This window comes from Puma concolor, chromosome C2, assembly GCF_028749965.1.
Source record: "Puma concolor isolate L17-30 chromosome C2, mPumCon1.1.hap2, whole genome shotgun sequence".
Taxonomy (NCBI): Eukaryota; Metazoa; Chordata; class Mammalia; order Carnivora; family Felidae; genus Puma; species Puma concolor.
This window is the reverse complement of record NC_141675.1, coordinates 8,223,597-8,237,879: the sequence shown is the minus strand read 5'-3', so window position 1 is coordinate 8,237,879 and position 14,283 is coordinate 8,223,597. Positions and strand designations below refer to the sequence as shown.

Sequence of the window (14,283 nt, the reverse complement as noted above, 5' to 3'; positions counted from 1 at the left end):
TGTGAGCTCGAGCCCCGCATCAGGCTCTGTGCTGACAGCTCCGAGCCTGGAGCCTGCTTTGGTTTCTGTGTCTCCCCTTCTCTCTGTCCCTCCCCTGCTCTTGCTGTCGCTGTCTCCCTCTCTCTCTTGAAAATAAACACTTTTTAAAAATTTAAAAGAAAAAAAAAGATCTGAATGCACAGACTGAGAGTGCACCGTGAACCAAGAAACATTAATGGAGGATGATCAACATCTCCCATAAGGGGGCTGTCAAAGCTAAATTCCCAAAAGCTTCCAGGCATTGGGAAAAAAATATCCAGAAGCTTCTCCTCAGTTATCTTAGTTGCCGGGAGACCTGGAACAATGGAAACAAGAGAAAAGGTTGTGATCTCAGAAGTCAGCAAGCTATCTTTCTGGTGTCTGATTAGCCCAGTTAACTCCCCCTTACCAGGGTGGGACCCCAGCAGCCTCATCCACACTATGTGACCTAATCTCTTGGCCAGAGAAGAGTAGTGAACACACCTAAACTGGGCAAATCAGATTCTCTCTCCCAGGGATTTGTCACAGTCTGGCAAATTCTTTGGGCTACTCCCAGGATAGAGTTGTAAACATGAAGTCTGGGGCAACCTCTGCCGTGTGCCTGGGGATAGAGACAGCAGAGCTGAAGAGGGGAGAAGGGATCAGACGTGAAGAAAGAGTGGGGACTGCCTGTTGCTCCTGCTTGGGTTTTCCAGGGTCCAAATCTCCTGCTGCATATTCTTGCCTTTGGTGCCAGGATACATTTAGGAATCCTTATAATTAAGTGTACTTACACTAATTGAAATAAGTTTGTTATTTTTTTTTTTTGAAAGAGAGAGAGAGAGAGCAGGGGAGGGACAGAGAGAGAGAGAGAGAGAGAGAGAATCCCAAGCAAGCTCCACACTGTCAGTGCAGAGCCTGATGCGGGGCTTGAACTCACAAACCATGAGATCATGACCTGAGCCGAAATCAAGAGTCAGAGCCATCCAGGCGCTGCAGGTTTCTGTTCATTTTAAAGAGTCCTAAATAACATAGCCAACTCACTGATAAAGGTAAAAGTCTCAGAACTAAATGATTCAGGTAATATGACACCCATATCCCTTTCGTAAAGGAAGTGGGCAGTCCTCAGCTCATGTTAACATAATAAGTTTGGGGGGCAGGGGGAGTCAGTACGTTTAGACATAGTCAATTCACCTTCAGAGAAAACAAAACTCTTGGAAGAACCGTATGTTGGAATTTAAGTGATGTGAGTTTATTTTTACATATCTGTCCTTTCAGTGAGCTACACATGGCCCTTGTCAAAAAACAAGTACCTACCGGAGCACCTGGGTGGCTCAGTCGGTTAAGTGTCCGACTCTTGCATTTCAGCTCCGATCATCATCTCACGGTCTGTGAGATTGAGCCCCGTGTGGGGCTCAGCACAGAGTGAGGAGCCTGCTTGGGATTCTCTCTTTCTCTCTCTCTCTCTCTCTCTCTGTCTCTCTCTCTCTCTGCCCCTCCCCTACTCATGTGCTCACGCTCTCTCTCAAAAAAATAAATGAACTTAAAAAAAAAAAAAAACACCAAGTGCCTACTATTGGGGCGCTTGGCCGGCTTATTCAGAAGAGCACGCGACTCTTGATCTCAGGGTCGTGAGTTCAAGTCCCACGTTGGGTGTACAGGTTACTCAAAAATAAAATCTTAAAACAAGTGCCTACTAAGTGCCAGACAACCTGGCAACGCTGTTCCCAGCATTAAAAAGAATGGCACGGGGCGCCTGGGTGGCGCAGTCGGTTAAGCGTCCGACTTCAGCCAGGTCACGATCTCGCGGTCCGTGGGTTCGAGCCCCGCGTCGGGCTCTGGGCTGATGGCTCGGAGCCTGGAGCCTGTTTCCGATTCTGTGTCTCCCTCTCTCTCTGCCCCTCCCCCGTTCATGCTCTGTCTCTCTCTGTCCCAAAAATAAATAAAAAAAAAAAAACGTTGAAAAAAAAAAATTAAGGGGCGCCTGGGTGGCGCAGTCTGTTAAGCGTCCGACTTCAGCCAGGTCACAATCTCGCGGTCCGGGAGTTCGAGCCCCGCGTCAGGCTCTGGGCTGACGGCTCGGAGCCTGGAGCCTGTTTCCGATTCCGTGTCTCCCTCGCTCTCTGCCCCTCCCCCGTTCATGCTCTGTCTCTCTCTGTCCCACAAATAAATAAACGTTGAAAAAAAAAAATTAAAAAAAAAAAAAAAGAATGGCACGTTATTCATCTTTTGGCTCCTAGTAAGTGCTATGGAAGCTGTATAGTAACACTTGTGCAACAATGGGGGAGACCCTAAATGCCTGTGGAATTCATGAACAAGGGAAGAAACAGATGAGAGAATACCAGTCATCACTGTCAGAAGCCCGTAACTCTGTTGGCTGTGAGGAATCGAAAGTCATTTTTCAACCCAGAGCTGATAGTGATTTTCCCTACTCTCCTTGCTTTCTTCTCATCTTACAACATCTATAATCTGTTACCTTCCACCCTTCCAAACTATATTTAGAAGTTATGTTTTTCTGAAATTTGGCTAGTTTTGAGGTCTCTCACCCCCACCCTTCCATGCTATAATCTTCCGAGAAGCCGTGAGGCCCTGTTTAATGGTGTTTGCGGGAAATAGAATGGATGTTATATATATATTACATTTACCATAAATTAAATATTAATAACATATATACTATAAATATATATATATAATTTATATATAATTTTGTGTGTAGGAGAGAGAAATATGGCAAAGAAACCAGTAATTATCATTTTCCTACATTTTGACTGCTTTTCTTAATGGTGATTCTAGGTGAGGGATCTTTGCATATTCTGGAACCTCTAACTACAGCTGGGAAGATACGTTTGGTTTCTGCCTTTTCTTCTCCTGACTTCTGTGTATTGCACAAAGGAAGAAAATAAAGAAATATCTCCAACATCCCACAAACATTTAAATTTCTCCCTGTGCTGAGGGTGATGGAAATTTTTTTTATCTTGGTTACACAACTGTATTCATTTGTCAAAACTCACCAAACTGTATACTTGAAAAGGGTAAAGGCGGGGCGCCTGGGTGGGTCAGTCGGTTGGGCATCCTGCTTCAGCTCAGGTCATGATCTCACCGTCTGCGAGTTTGAGCCCCGCATCGGGCTCTGTGCTGGCAGCTCAGAGCCTGGAGCCTGCTTCGGATTCTGTGTCTCCCTCTCTCTCTGCCCCTCCCCTGCTCATGCTCTGTCTCTCTCTGTCTCAAAAATAAATAAAAACATTTTAAAAACTTTAAATTAAAAAAAAAAAAGGGTAAAGGCTATAAAGTATATCTCAATAAAACTGACCAAAACCAAAACGGTGCTTTACGCTCTCCCTTGCAGACATCATTTTATGGTGTTACAGTAACAGTGTATATATCATTTACTTAGTGTTGTATTCCTGCTTAGTTAATTAAAGTACCTTTCCATGTTGCTACTGTCGTCCTGAAACAATGATTCTGAGAAGGACCATGCCACTAGACAGGAAGTATAGGCACACCGGTGGCATCATACCATTTGGTAACATTTGCGTCCATAAACCCTTCTTGGTGCTCTCAAAATAGTTCATCATAAAATTAACTTAAAATCAAAAACTCAGATTGTATCACAGAGGATGTGGAGTAGGTGTGAGAACACATCAGAGTATGTGTATGGTTAGGAATAAACTCCTTTGAGGCAGGAGCTACAGCAGGTCAGGGTTAGGTCTCTCTCCTTCCCTCTGAGGCTCGACACTGTGTTGCCAACAAGTTCACTCCAGGTATAACTGAGAGATGGCTACACCCAGGCATCTGCTCTCAATGCACAGGCCCTAATCACTTTCCGTACCTACGTATTTGAGTGGGCACTGAAGAAAAGAAAAAAAAAAAAAAAAAAAAAAAAGATGTGGCTAGGGACAGAAAAGGAACCCAACAGAAAAGCCACATCCCCTTCCAATCAAGTCTAGGAACGTAATTTTACATTATTGCCATCAATGCTGACTCATCACTTCCTATTGTTTTTACTGGTTATCTCCTCAGTCTATTGCTTAGTTACACAGGATCCTCATAATGGTCATTATCAAGGTAACAAAAAGTCCCAGGCTCAGATGCCACACAGTGAGCCTTGCTACTTCCCCACCAAATGGCCCTCAATTCCTGAAAGCAATCACTGCATACCTCCTTCGATTACCTCCCATGGGCTTTGCATCCCACCCCCTTTTTTTAATGTTTATTTTTGAGGGAGGAAGGGAGGGAGAGAGAGAGAACGAGTGGGGGAGGGGCAGAGAGGAGGGGGGACAGAAGATCCAAAGCAGGCTCTGTGCTGATGGCAGAGAGCCCTACGCGGGGCTGGAACAGAGACCATGACCTGAGCCCAAGTCCCATGCTTAACCTACCGAGCCATCCAGGTGCCCCTCCCCAATTTCTTGAACTACAGCAGGCCATGTCATTGGCATGCCACGCCCCTAAACCCCCCAGATCTTCTGTAAACTCCTCCAAATCCAGTAGAGAAGGCAGGTGCAGACCGAGGCTACCGGCCCATCCCGAACAGCACAAGGGACAGCTGCCACCATTTCCTACCCAGGGGACGGAAGCGGGGAATCCAACACGGTCCTTAAGGGTGAGACCAGACGTGGAACTGGGAAAGCAACGACGACTTACACAAGCCCAGGAGAGCAGCGACAGAGACGCGGGGCCGGGGCAACAGGACTCTGGGCGGGTGGATGGGCGGGCGATGGAGAGCGTGAGGGAGCTCACCGGGCGTGGGGCGAGGGGTTCGGGCTCGCGGGGGAAGTGAGGTCCCGAAGGCCGTGCCCTACTCGCCCGGGCGAAGGGCCGGCCGCCGCGGCCCGGAGGCGCAGCACGAAGCCAGGCGCGGGCGGGGGCCGCGGCGCGGGGTGTGGGGCAGGCGGGGCGGCCCCGGGCAGGGCGGGGGCGGGTAGCGCGGGGCGGCGGGGCCCGGGCCCCGGCACCGCCCCCCGGCGCGCGTGCAGCTTGCGGTGCTGGACGAAGCTGGCGCTCCACTTGAAGGCTTTGCCGCACGCGGCGCACTCGTAGGGCCTCTCGCCGGTGTGCAGCCGCCGGTGCTGGACCAGCGTGACCTTCTGGCTGAAGGCCTTGCCGCACTCCTGGCAGCCGTAGGGCCTCTCCCCGGTGTGCACCCGCCGGTGCACGGCAAAGCGCGAGCTGCAGCTGAAGGTCTTCCAGCACTCGGTGCACTTGAACAGCTTCTCGCCCGTGTGCAGCCGCCGGTGCTGGAGGAAGGCGGAGCTGCGGCCGAAGGCCTTCCCGCACTCCTCGCACGCGTACGGCTTCTCCCCGGTGTGGGTTCGCTGGTGCTGGCCGAGCACCGACGCGGAGCTGAAGCTCTTCCCGCACGCCTGGCACTCGTAGGGCTTCTCCCCGGTGTGGATTCGCTCGTGCACTAGGCGGTCGTAGCTGCACCGGAAAGCCTTGCCGCAGGCCTCGCACTGGAAGGGCTTCTCCCCCGTGTGGACCCGCCGGTGGCGGCGGAGTTTGGAGTTGTAGCTGAAGGTTTTCCCGCAGTCCTGACACGCGTAGGGCTTGTCGCCGCCGTGCAGTTTCCGATGCTGCCGGAGGTGGGAATTCTGGCCGAAGGCCTGCCCGCACTCCTGGCACGAGTAAGGCCTCTCCCCGGTGTGGCTCTTCTGGTGGCGGGCCAGCTTGGAGCTGTACCTGAAGGCCTTCCCGCACTCCTTGCATCCGAAGGGCCTGTCATCCGTGTGGACGCTCTGATGCCGCTGCAGGTCTGAAGGCAGGCCGAAACACCGGCCGCGCTCGCCGCACGCGTAAACCGCCGGTCCCCGGCACAGGCCCGGCTTCGTCAGGACACGGACACCGGCGCTTCCCTGCGGTGTGCTGGCTGGCTCCTCCCTTTCCCTGGTGGAGGGTCTGTACCCCTGCACCAGCCGGTCCGTGAAACCCCCGCCGTGTGAGCCCGTGTCCGCCCCCAGGTCACACAGCGGTGGCTCCTCCAAGCTGGTTTTAAGGTGAGGCTGCTGGGGACCGTCCGGGAGCAGCCCCTCCACCGCCAGTCTCTGGGCCGCCGATGCTCCAGAAACGTCCGGCCTTGGGGTTTGCTCCTCCTTCGCAGTCTTGTTTTTACCACCTGGCATGAGAAAAAAAGGAAACAGAGGAGGCACTTACTAAGGCTACAAGGGGAAAGGGATTAGGCGGTAATAGTACTGTTGGGAGAGAGATAGGGCTACCTGAGGATGCCCGGAAGGGAGAGAAAAGTCCTGGGGGCGGAGAAGGCTAGCCAGGCCATTTGGACACGAAAAGCCTCGCACGCGGGCGGCAGAAGCTATCCACCCAGAGGAGTGAAGAATAAGAGGAGCGGGGTGGAGAAGGTGCTGGAAGGGAAAGCGGTGAAGAAAGAGGGAGCTGACGGGGAGAAGGAGATCTCTAAGGTGGAGAAGAGAGCTGGGTGAGCAGCCCCAGGCCACCCAGCGCCCGGGGCTGGGAGTCGCAGCGTGCAACAGTGGACCCCAAGGCCCAGGCGTGGGATGGGGCCTGACCAAATGCTCCAAACCGTTCTGTGACCTTTAGAGAGGATTCTGTCCTAAGCCTGGCTGGAGAGAAAACAATGGGCCATACTGCCGATCATGAAGGGTCCACAGGAGGACCATGATTTCAAAACCCACACCGTGCACTCTGAGACACTTACCTCTGAAAGGAAAAGGGTGTAGATTTTATGTTAAAAAAAAAAAAGGAGTGATGCATGTATGACAGATTTTATACTATTTTGGTCTATTTAAGTCTAGTATAGTCCAGACTAAATTTTTTTTTTTTTTACGTTTTTATTTTATTTTTGAGAGAGAGACAGCGTGCGAGCAGGGGAGGGGCAGAGAGAGGGGGAGACACAGAACCCGAAGAGGGCTCCAGGCTCCGAGCTGTCAGCACGAGGGCTCGAACTCACCCACTGTGAGATCAGGACCTGAGCTGAAGTCAGATGCTTAACCGACTGAGCCACCCAGGTGCCCCCAGACGCATTTGTTTTTAAAGGAGTCTTCTCTATTAGAATAACTAGGGTTTTTTTTACAACTATGTAATTTTTCAAATCTTTTAAATTAAGTAATTAATTAATATATTTCAAGCAACATGGGGCTCAAACTCACAACCCTGAGATCAAGAGTCACATGCTCAGGGTGCCTGGATGGCTCAGTTGGTTAAGTTTCCGGTTCTTGAGTTTGGCTCAGGTCATGATCTCCAGCCCCACATCAGGCTCTGCACTGGCAGCTCAAAGCCTGCTTACGATTCTCCCCCTCTTTCTGTCGCTCCCCTGCTCACACTCTGTCTCTCTCAAAATAAATAAATAAACTTAAAAAAAAAAAAAAAAGAGAGAGTCACATGATCTACCAACTGAGCCAGGCACCCCCCACCCCAACTTCCAGGGTAATTTTTAAATGCTAAGCACAACTCAATGATGAGATGCAACCCAGAGTTTAAATGATATGGTTTGAGGGGCACCTGGGTGGCTAAGTCAGTTAAGCATCTTTTTTTTTTTTAACCTTTATTTTTTGAGAGAGAGAGAGCACAAGTGGAGGAGGGGCAGAGAGAGAGAGAGAATGGGACACAGAATCCAAAGCAGGCTCCAGGCTCTGAGCTGTCAGCACAGAGCCCGACGTGGGGCCTGAACTCACAAGCGGTGAGATCATCACCTGAGCGGAAGTCAGATGCCCAACCAACTAAGCCACCCAGGCTCCCCTCTGACTTTTTTTTTTAAGTTTATTTATTTATTTTGAGAGAAGGAGTGCAGGGAAGGGGCAGAGAGAGAGAGAGAGAGAGAGAGAGCGGACAGAGATGGAGAGACAATCCCAAGGAGGCTCTGCACCGCCAGCATAGAGCCCAATATGGGGTTCAATTCCATGACCATGAAGTCATGACCTGAGCCGAAATCAAGGGTCAGTTGGGGAACCAGGCGCCCCAAGCATCCGACTCTTGATTTTGGCTCAGGTCATGACTTCATGGTCATGGAATTGAGCCCCGTATTGGGCTCTATGCTGGCGGTGCAGAGCCTGCTTGGGATTCTCTCTGTCCCTCTCTCTCTGCCCCTCCCCTGCTTGTGCTCTCTCACTCGCTCTCTTCTCTCTCTCAAAATAAATAAATAAGCTTTAAAAAAAAAAAAAAGATACGGTTTGAGATTCTCAAGGGCAGTAGTCTTGAAGGTGTGGTCCCTGGACCACCATCACCTGGGAACCTGTCAGTAATGTGAATTCCTGGGCCCCCCACCCCCAGTCCTGCTGAATCAGAACCTCTAAAGCTGGTCTCCAGCAAGTCCACACTCTAACAAGCCCTGCATGAGATTCGGATGCTCACTGGAGTTTGAAACCACTGATCCAGAAGCTAAAAAGGCAGGGGGAGGCTGTTCCTGTAATTGTTTTATGCCGCACTGTACATAAGGAAGTCTCTAGACGCCCATGGCTACTTAAATTTAATTAAAACGGAGCCTTGGGGCGCCTGGGTGGCGCAGTCGGTTAAGCGTCCGACTTCAGCCAGGTCACGATCTCGCGGTCTGTGAGTTCGAGCCCCGCGTCAGGCTCTGGGCTGATGGCTCAGAGCCTGGAGCCTGTTTCCGATTCTGTGTCTCCCTCTCTCTCTGCCCCTCCCCCGTTCATGCTCTGTCTCTCTCTGTCCCAAAAATAAATAAAGGTTGAAAAAAAAAATTTTTAATTAAAACGGAGCCAAATTTAAAATTCAGTTCCTCATTCGCACTCACCACACTTCAAGTGCTGATGAGGATAAGGGCTACCAGATTGGGTAGAGCAGATGCAGAACATTTCTGTTCCACGGTGTTCTATCTGATTGTGCTGGGTTAAAGCCGTTGGCAGACTAGACAGACGACGTGTAGCTGTGGCAGAGGGAAACACTGAACTGCAGGCAGACTGCTGGGAGAGGTTTCTAATCAAGACGACGGCACGTGCTGAGTCAACCCAAAGGCACCGACGAAGGCCGAAGTGGGGCTGAATCAGGAAGGGGCATTTGGTTTATAAGACTTGGAATAGCATATGGGATGGAGGGAGTATGCGAACAGGGCCAACTGAGTGAGAAAGGCTGAACACCCAATCTCTGGATGGTTCTCATGGTATCTTTCAAAAAGGGAAACCATTCATTCCCAATAAATACACAGGCTTTCTTTCGACAGCTAATCTGTAGGGTTTAGGAGTTCCTAATAATTCTATTCTCATGTACAGTTTCATACACACTCATACCTACAACGTTCTTATAGAAACAAGTTCTTACTGTATTGCATTTATATTCCTAAATTGACCCCTCCCCCCCAAAAGCCTATTTTCACCACATATTTTTGAAACCCTGTGGCTTTACAAGGAAAAATAACAGCAAATGAGATGTTTGGTCGGGTCTTTTCGAGTTTGGGGCTGAAGGCTAGCAAGGGGCACTTTTCTGAATGAGAGTGACCATTGCCACGCCCACAAGAGCTGGTATGACAGAAGCCAAACCTTCTTCTGGTTGAATCATTAACGGACGGGAGGAGGCCAAGCAGAAGAGGACAGTGGCAGGCTCTCCTGCTTACCTGTGCGGACATCTCCTGGGGCCTCTCCCCCCATGGGTGTCCAGGGATCCAGGCCCCGCGGTGCCTCTCCTCGCTCCAGCTGGAGTATCAGCTCTGGTTTGGGGAATGGAAATGCTCCTGAAGGAGAAGGAAAAGGAACAGAAAGCTGAGGAGAGACCCTGCTGACCCTTCTCAGTCCACCTTCTGCTTTGTCAGGTGAAAAAGTCCCAGGACACCAAGGGAGGTCAGTGTTGAGACAATCTTGAGATCTAAGGGACGCTCAAATTGTTTTGTTCAGGGGTGGTGGTGGGGGTCTTACTCTGGCTCCATCGGAGAGGACAGAAAGCTCTGTCGTTACAGCGTGTACAGGGGGTCCTAAGAGACTCTCACACAGGGGAGACGGGGCCCAGGACTCCAGGGCACTGGAAGAGTGGAGCAAAGAAAATGGGGCCACCAGGAACCTTCTCAGCTGTCTGTGCCCAGAGCAAAAACCCCTTTCAGGAGAGTCCCCACCAGGAAACAGGGAAGAGGCAAGTCCTGCTGAAAACCAAAGTGATCCCAGATCGCTTTCCATTAGCTACTCCTGAAACTAGGGATTAGGGAGCTCGGCTCACGGAAGCATCAGTCCTGGGGGTATGGGAGACCCCAGATCCACCAAGGAGGAAGCCAAGGGCCTTGAGGGCAGAGCTGGTTCAGACGGAAGGGAGGACTTACCCAAGGAAGTCATATTTGCATAATTCTCCAGCATCACCTCCCGGTACAAGGCCCTCTGCATGGGGTCCAGGCTAGTCCATTGATTCTGGGTGAAGTACACGGCCACGTCCTCAAAGGTCACTGGCTCCTGAAACAACAGGCCCCCGCTCAAGCCCTGTGTGAGGGTCCAGGAGGGGCCTGAGCTCCGGGGTAGCCCTGATTCTACTGGAGTCCATGGCTCTGAGCCCCATGTACTTGTTCATGCACAGTACCTGCTTGCACTGGCAAGGAGCTCTGCAACGGCACCCCAGCCAGGGACAGCCCTCAGCACATTTTCAATGTGCAACGGCTGGGGCCCCAATCCAAGCACACCCTCCAGCACCTGATGCTGCCTGCCTGGTGGTCACATCAACCCCACGTCTGGTTCCATGAGCTGGGTCAATCTTCCCGGCATGTTTTCTAAAATGACCATAGCAGGCCATCTGTCTTTTACCCTGACTCCATCCATCCTGGAGCCCCTATTAGGGCCCTCCACTCAGGTTCTCTCTGGTCTTTCCCAGTCATGTCTTTGTGTGGACAGAGGAACAATTCCAAGGGCACAGAGTTCCCTTCACTCTGGTGGTTCTCCCTCCTTCTGCCATCTTGCCTTACTGTCTCTTGAAGGCGATGTGCAGTGTTATCTCCTCCTCTCCTAACATACCTGACTCCAGAGACAGGGCGCCAGTCTCCATCCCTGAGCAGGGACCTGCTTCCAGATCACCCAAGCCTCTGTCCGACCTGGCAACACTGTCCTCTGCACCAAGTGCGTCTCGCTGTGTCCCCTGGGGCCATTTCCACCTTCTCCGGGGAGAGGGAAACCTTCACAGGTTGTTCAGGCCTTTGTGCCTTATCCTCGGTCAACTACTTTTACATCAATTCACTCAATCGTCAGAACGCATGTATGAAGGAAGAGTTATTCTCTATCGCAGATGATGGGAATCAGTGATATTAAGCACTTGGAAATAGACAAAAGGGGGCCCTCTTTCTTTGAGCACTTAATACAAGGTTGAATAAGGAGGCAAACATTTCAAAATGAACTGACCACTTATACAAAAGAGTGGCACTATAATGTCTCTTCCTTGACTTACACTCTACTCTGCCCCAGTCTGTCACATCAACAACCTCTCTGCGTATAGCATCTGCTGGGTGGGAGACAGAGCTCATAAGTACCACAGGATTGCAGCCATCGTGGTGAAGATTGGTTCGGACCAGAATTGTTAATGGATGCTAAATCTAGGAGGAAATTTTGACGATGAACAGGATAGTTGCATGATCTTAAACGTCGCCCCATAGATTTCTTATTAGTTGCAAGGGAAAGATAATTATCTATACGCTGAAGAAACCAGGTATCACCTTGACCAGAAAGTTTAAATGTGGCTAGTGTGACTGAGGAACTGAATTTCTCATTTTAATCAGTTGAATTTTATTTTATTTTTTTAACGTTTATTTATTTTTGAGACAGAGAGAGACAGAGCATGAACAGGGGAGGGCCAGAGAGAGAGGGAGACACAGAATCTGAAGCAGGCTCCAGGCTCCGAGCCATCAGCCCAGAGCCTGACGCGGGGCTCGAACTCACAGACCGCGAGATCGTGACCTGAGTTGAAGTCGGATGCTTAACCGACTGAGCCACCCAGGCGCCCCGAATTTTATTTTTATCTATTTACTTATTTTAAATATTTATTCATTTTCAGAGAGAGAGCGCACGTGAGCAGGGAAGGGGGAGAGAGAGCGAGGAAGAGAGAGAATCCCAAGCAGGCTCCGCACTGTCAGCACAGAGCCCAACTCCGGGCTCGATTCCATGAAACGTGAGATCATGACCTGAGCTGAAATCAAGAGTTGGATGCTTAACCAACTGAGCCGCCCAGGCCCCTCATTTAAAAAGTGTTTTTAATTGTTTTTATTCTTTTTTCATTTTGTTTTTGGAGAGACACTAAGACAGAGCGTGAGCAGGGGAGGAGCAAAGAGAGAGGGAGACAGAACCCAAAGCAGGCTCCAGGCTCTGAGCTGTCAGCACAGAGCCTGACGTGGGGTTGAACTCCCGAACCGTTGAGATCATGACCTGAGCCGAAGTCCAGTGCTCAACCGACTGAGCCACCCAGGAGCCCCTCTAGGAGAATTTCTTGTCTGGTGCCTCCCTCTTTCCCAACCAACTTGATCTTCCCAAGTTTACCTGCTCACCCTCATCACCTCCCCTACCACATCCTCTTCTGCCCTACTCAACTGACGGATGCAAAGCTAAGCATGGGACTAACCAGGTCAGGCTACTTCCTGTTCCTGTAGTGACTGTTCTTATCTATTCTTGATGGGGAAAGCTGGAAGAAAGCTCAGCTCACCTGGGACCACAGAGTCTGGAGCATGGCTGATGACCCCTGGCTTCATGCACTGCCCTCTCTGTTTGGAAAAGCAAACACCTGCGGAGCTAAGAGAGAGAATCACAATGAGGCTGACCACGCCTTGTTCCCCACCTCTTCCCCCTCAGTCTCCTTGCCTCTCTCATTGGAAACGATATTTCCAGGACACTCTGGGGATTCTCAACGCACCTCCTCCAGTGGTTCGTGGGCTGCTGAATCTGCTTCCTGTGTAAATTCGACAAAGCTGCCTGGGGAGGCTGAAGATTCCTCGAAAGAATGTCTGAGAAGCGAGAGTCAAGAGCTGCCGTGGATTTGTGGCTTTCAAGAAAAATCCCTGGCCCACGATGAATGAATTACCAGTAAGTTTGTACCGAATGATTCTAGCGATGGTGGCAAAGATCCCAAATGCGCATTGAGAGAAAAGGTAGCATAACCGGGCCCTGGACCAACCACGGGCTGCACGGCAAAATCCAAGTGGTGATCTGGCCCCCGGGGAAAGGGGGCGCCGCTCAACGTCCCAGAGGGCGATGCTGACCGGAGACCCGACGCGAATCTGAACACTCCACCGCGGGAAGTGGGCGACCCCACGCGTCACCGCCCCCCACCCCGGGTACCGCGAGCCGGGGGACGTCAGGCCAGCTCTTCGGGGCAGGAGGGTTGGTGGCGCCTAGGCGGGCAAGGGCCCCTTGGGCGATGCCTGTGGGCCCTGACGCCCGAGCCTCGGAACAGGGGCTGGGGGCGGGCCACCGCACGGCGCGGGGCCGCCGAAGACCCGGTCGCCCCCGCCCACCGCCGCCGAGGCGGAAGCGCGGGCGGAGGCGTTCCCCAGCGCAGCGCCGCTCTAGGACGGCCGGAGGCTGGTCTTCTCCATGGTCCCGAGCCAGACCCGCCACCCGCGCGCCCGGGTGCCGGCTGTCCTCCCGCCCGGACTCCGCGGCTCCGCCCCCCAGCGGGCGACCAGCTCCTCGGGGACGCCGAGTCCGCACCGCACTCCGCGTGGGTCTGCGAGCGGGTTGTGACGCTTGCCGGCAGTAATTAACCTCCTACTGAATTCCTGGCCCCATTCTCCGCCCATCGGCTACCGGACTGCGCCCTGAGACCTCCAAGTCCCGGCTCTGACTGTCCCCGTTCTGATCCCGGCGCCACCACCTATATCCACTGTATGGCCTGTGCGAGGTACTGAAACTCTGTACCTCCGTTTCTCAATTGAGAATTGCAGTAGTTTTGAACTCACAAACTCAGCGCATTGAGTGTGTCAACTCATGCAACTTCTGGTTCTCACCGTAAGTCAGAGTAAGCGCTTGCACTGTTGTTGATGGCATTATTAGTATTCCTGCCTATTGTTGCCACTTTTCCTAGAACACACGCCCCTATCTCTCCAGTCCAGATAGAATAATAGTCACAGCAACAGCGCTTCCTATCGGCCAGGCATCATGCAGGTAGTTTTGAGCTGGAGTTCTGTGTATCAACCTGCCTACCGTTTCTTTCTACTTGGCTAATCCACAAGCACCTAAAATTCAAAATGTTCCAGACTGATCTTGTCATCCTTCCCTCACCCTCCTGTCCCACCTTCCAGGGGTGCCCTGTCCCTTTCGCCCCACAAACTGCACTGTAACCAAACTAAGATGAGTTCAGTCCTTGGTGAGTTGCAGGTAGAGACTATACCAGGTGGGTTTGTCACACAAAGGA

General features: G+C 51.7%; 1 protein-coding gene across 4 annotated transcripts; it reads right to left on the bottom strand.

Annotated features, from left to right (window-relative positions):
- Nucleotides 1-2,345: 2,345 nt before the first annotated feature.
- ZNF619 (zinc finger protein 619) lies at nt 2,346-13,424 on the bottom strand. Of its 4 annotated transcripts, XM_086720510.1 has the most exons (6): nt 13,209-13,424; nt 12,784-12,874; nt 12,577-12,662; nt 10,226-10,352; nt 9,533-9,649; nt 2,346-6,106 (listed from the first exon to the last, which is right to left on the bottom strand). In XM_086720510.1, exons 3-6 carry the CDS (start codon nt 12,598-12,600, stop codon nt 4,731-4,733), a joined length of 1,644 nt encoding a protein of 547 aa, XP_086576636.1. In that variant the 5' UTR covers nt 12,601-12,662; nt 12,784-12,874; nt 13,209-13,424; the 3' UTR covers nt 2,346-4,730. The 4 variants fall into 4 exon arrangements, with proteins under 4 accessions (XP_086576636.1, XP_025769442.2, XP_086576635.1 ...); XM_025913657.2 differs by having other exon boundaries at nt 12,577-12,654; nt 12,784-13,423; XM_086720509.1 differs by having other exon boundaries at nt 12,784-13,422.
- Nucleotides 13,425-14,283: the final 859 nt, after the last annotated feature.

Excerpts from the sequence above, each read along its gene's own strand:
- ZNF619 (XM_086720510.1), bottom strand. The coding sequence starts at position 12,600 with ATGCTCCAGACTCTGTGGTCCCAG. Across the intron at positions 9,650-10,225 it reads TGCAAATATGACTTCCTTGG|GAGCATTTCCATTCCCCAAA; the intron begins GTAAGTCCTCCC and ends CTTCTCCTTCAG. Across the intron at positions 6,107-9,532 it reads CCCAGGAGATGTCCGCACAG|GTGGTAAAAACAAGACTGCG; the intron begins GTAAGCAGGAGA and ends TTCTCATGCCAG.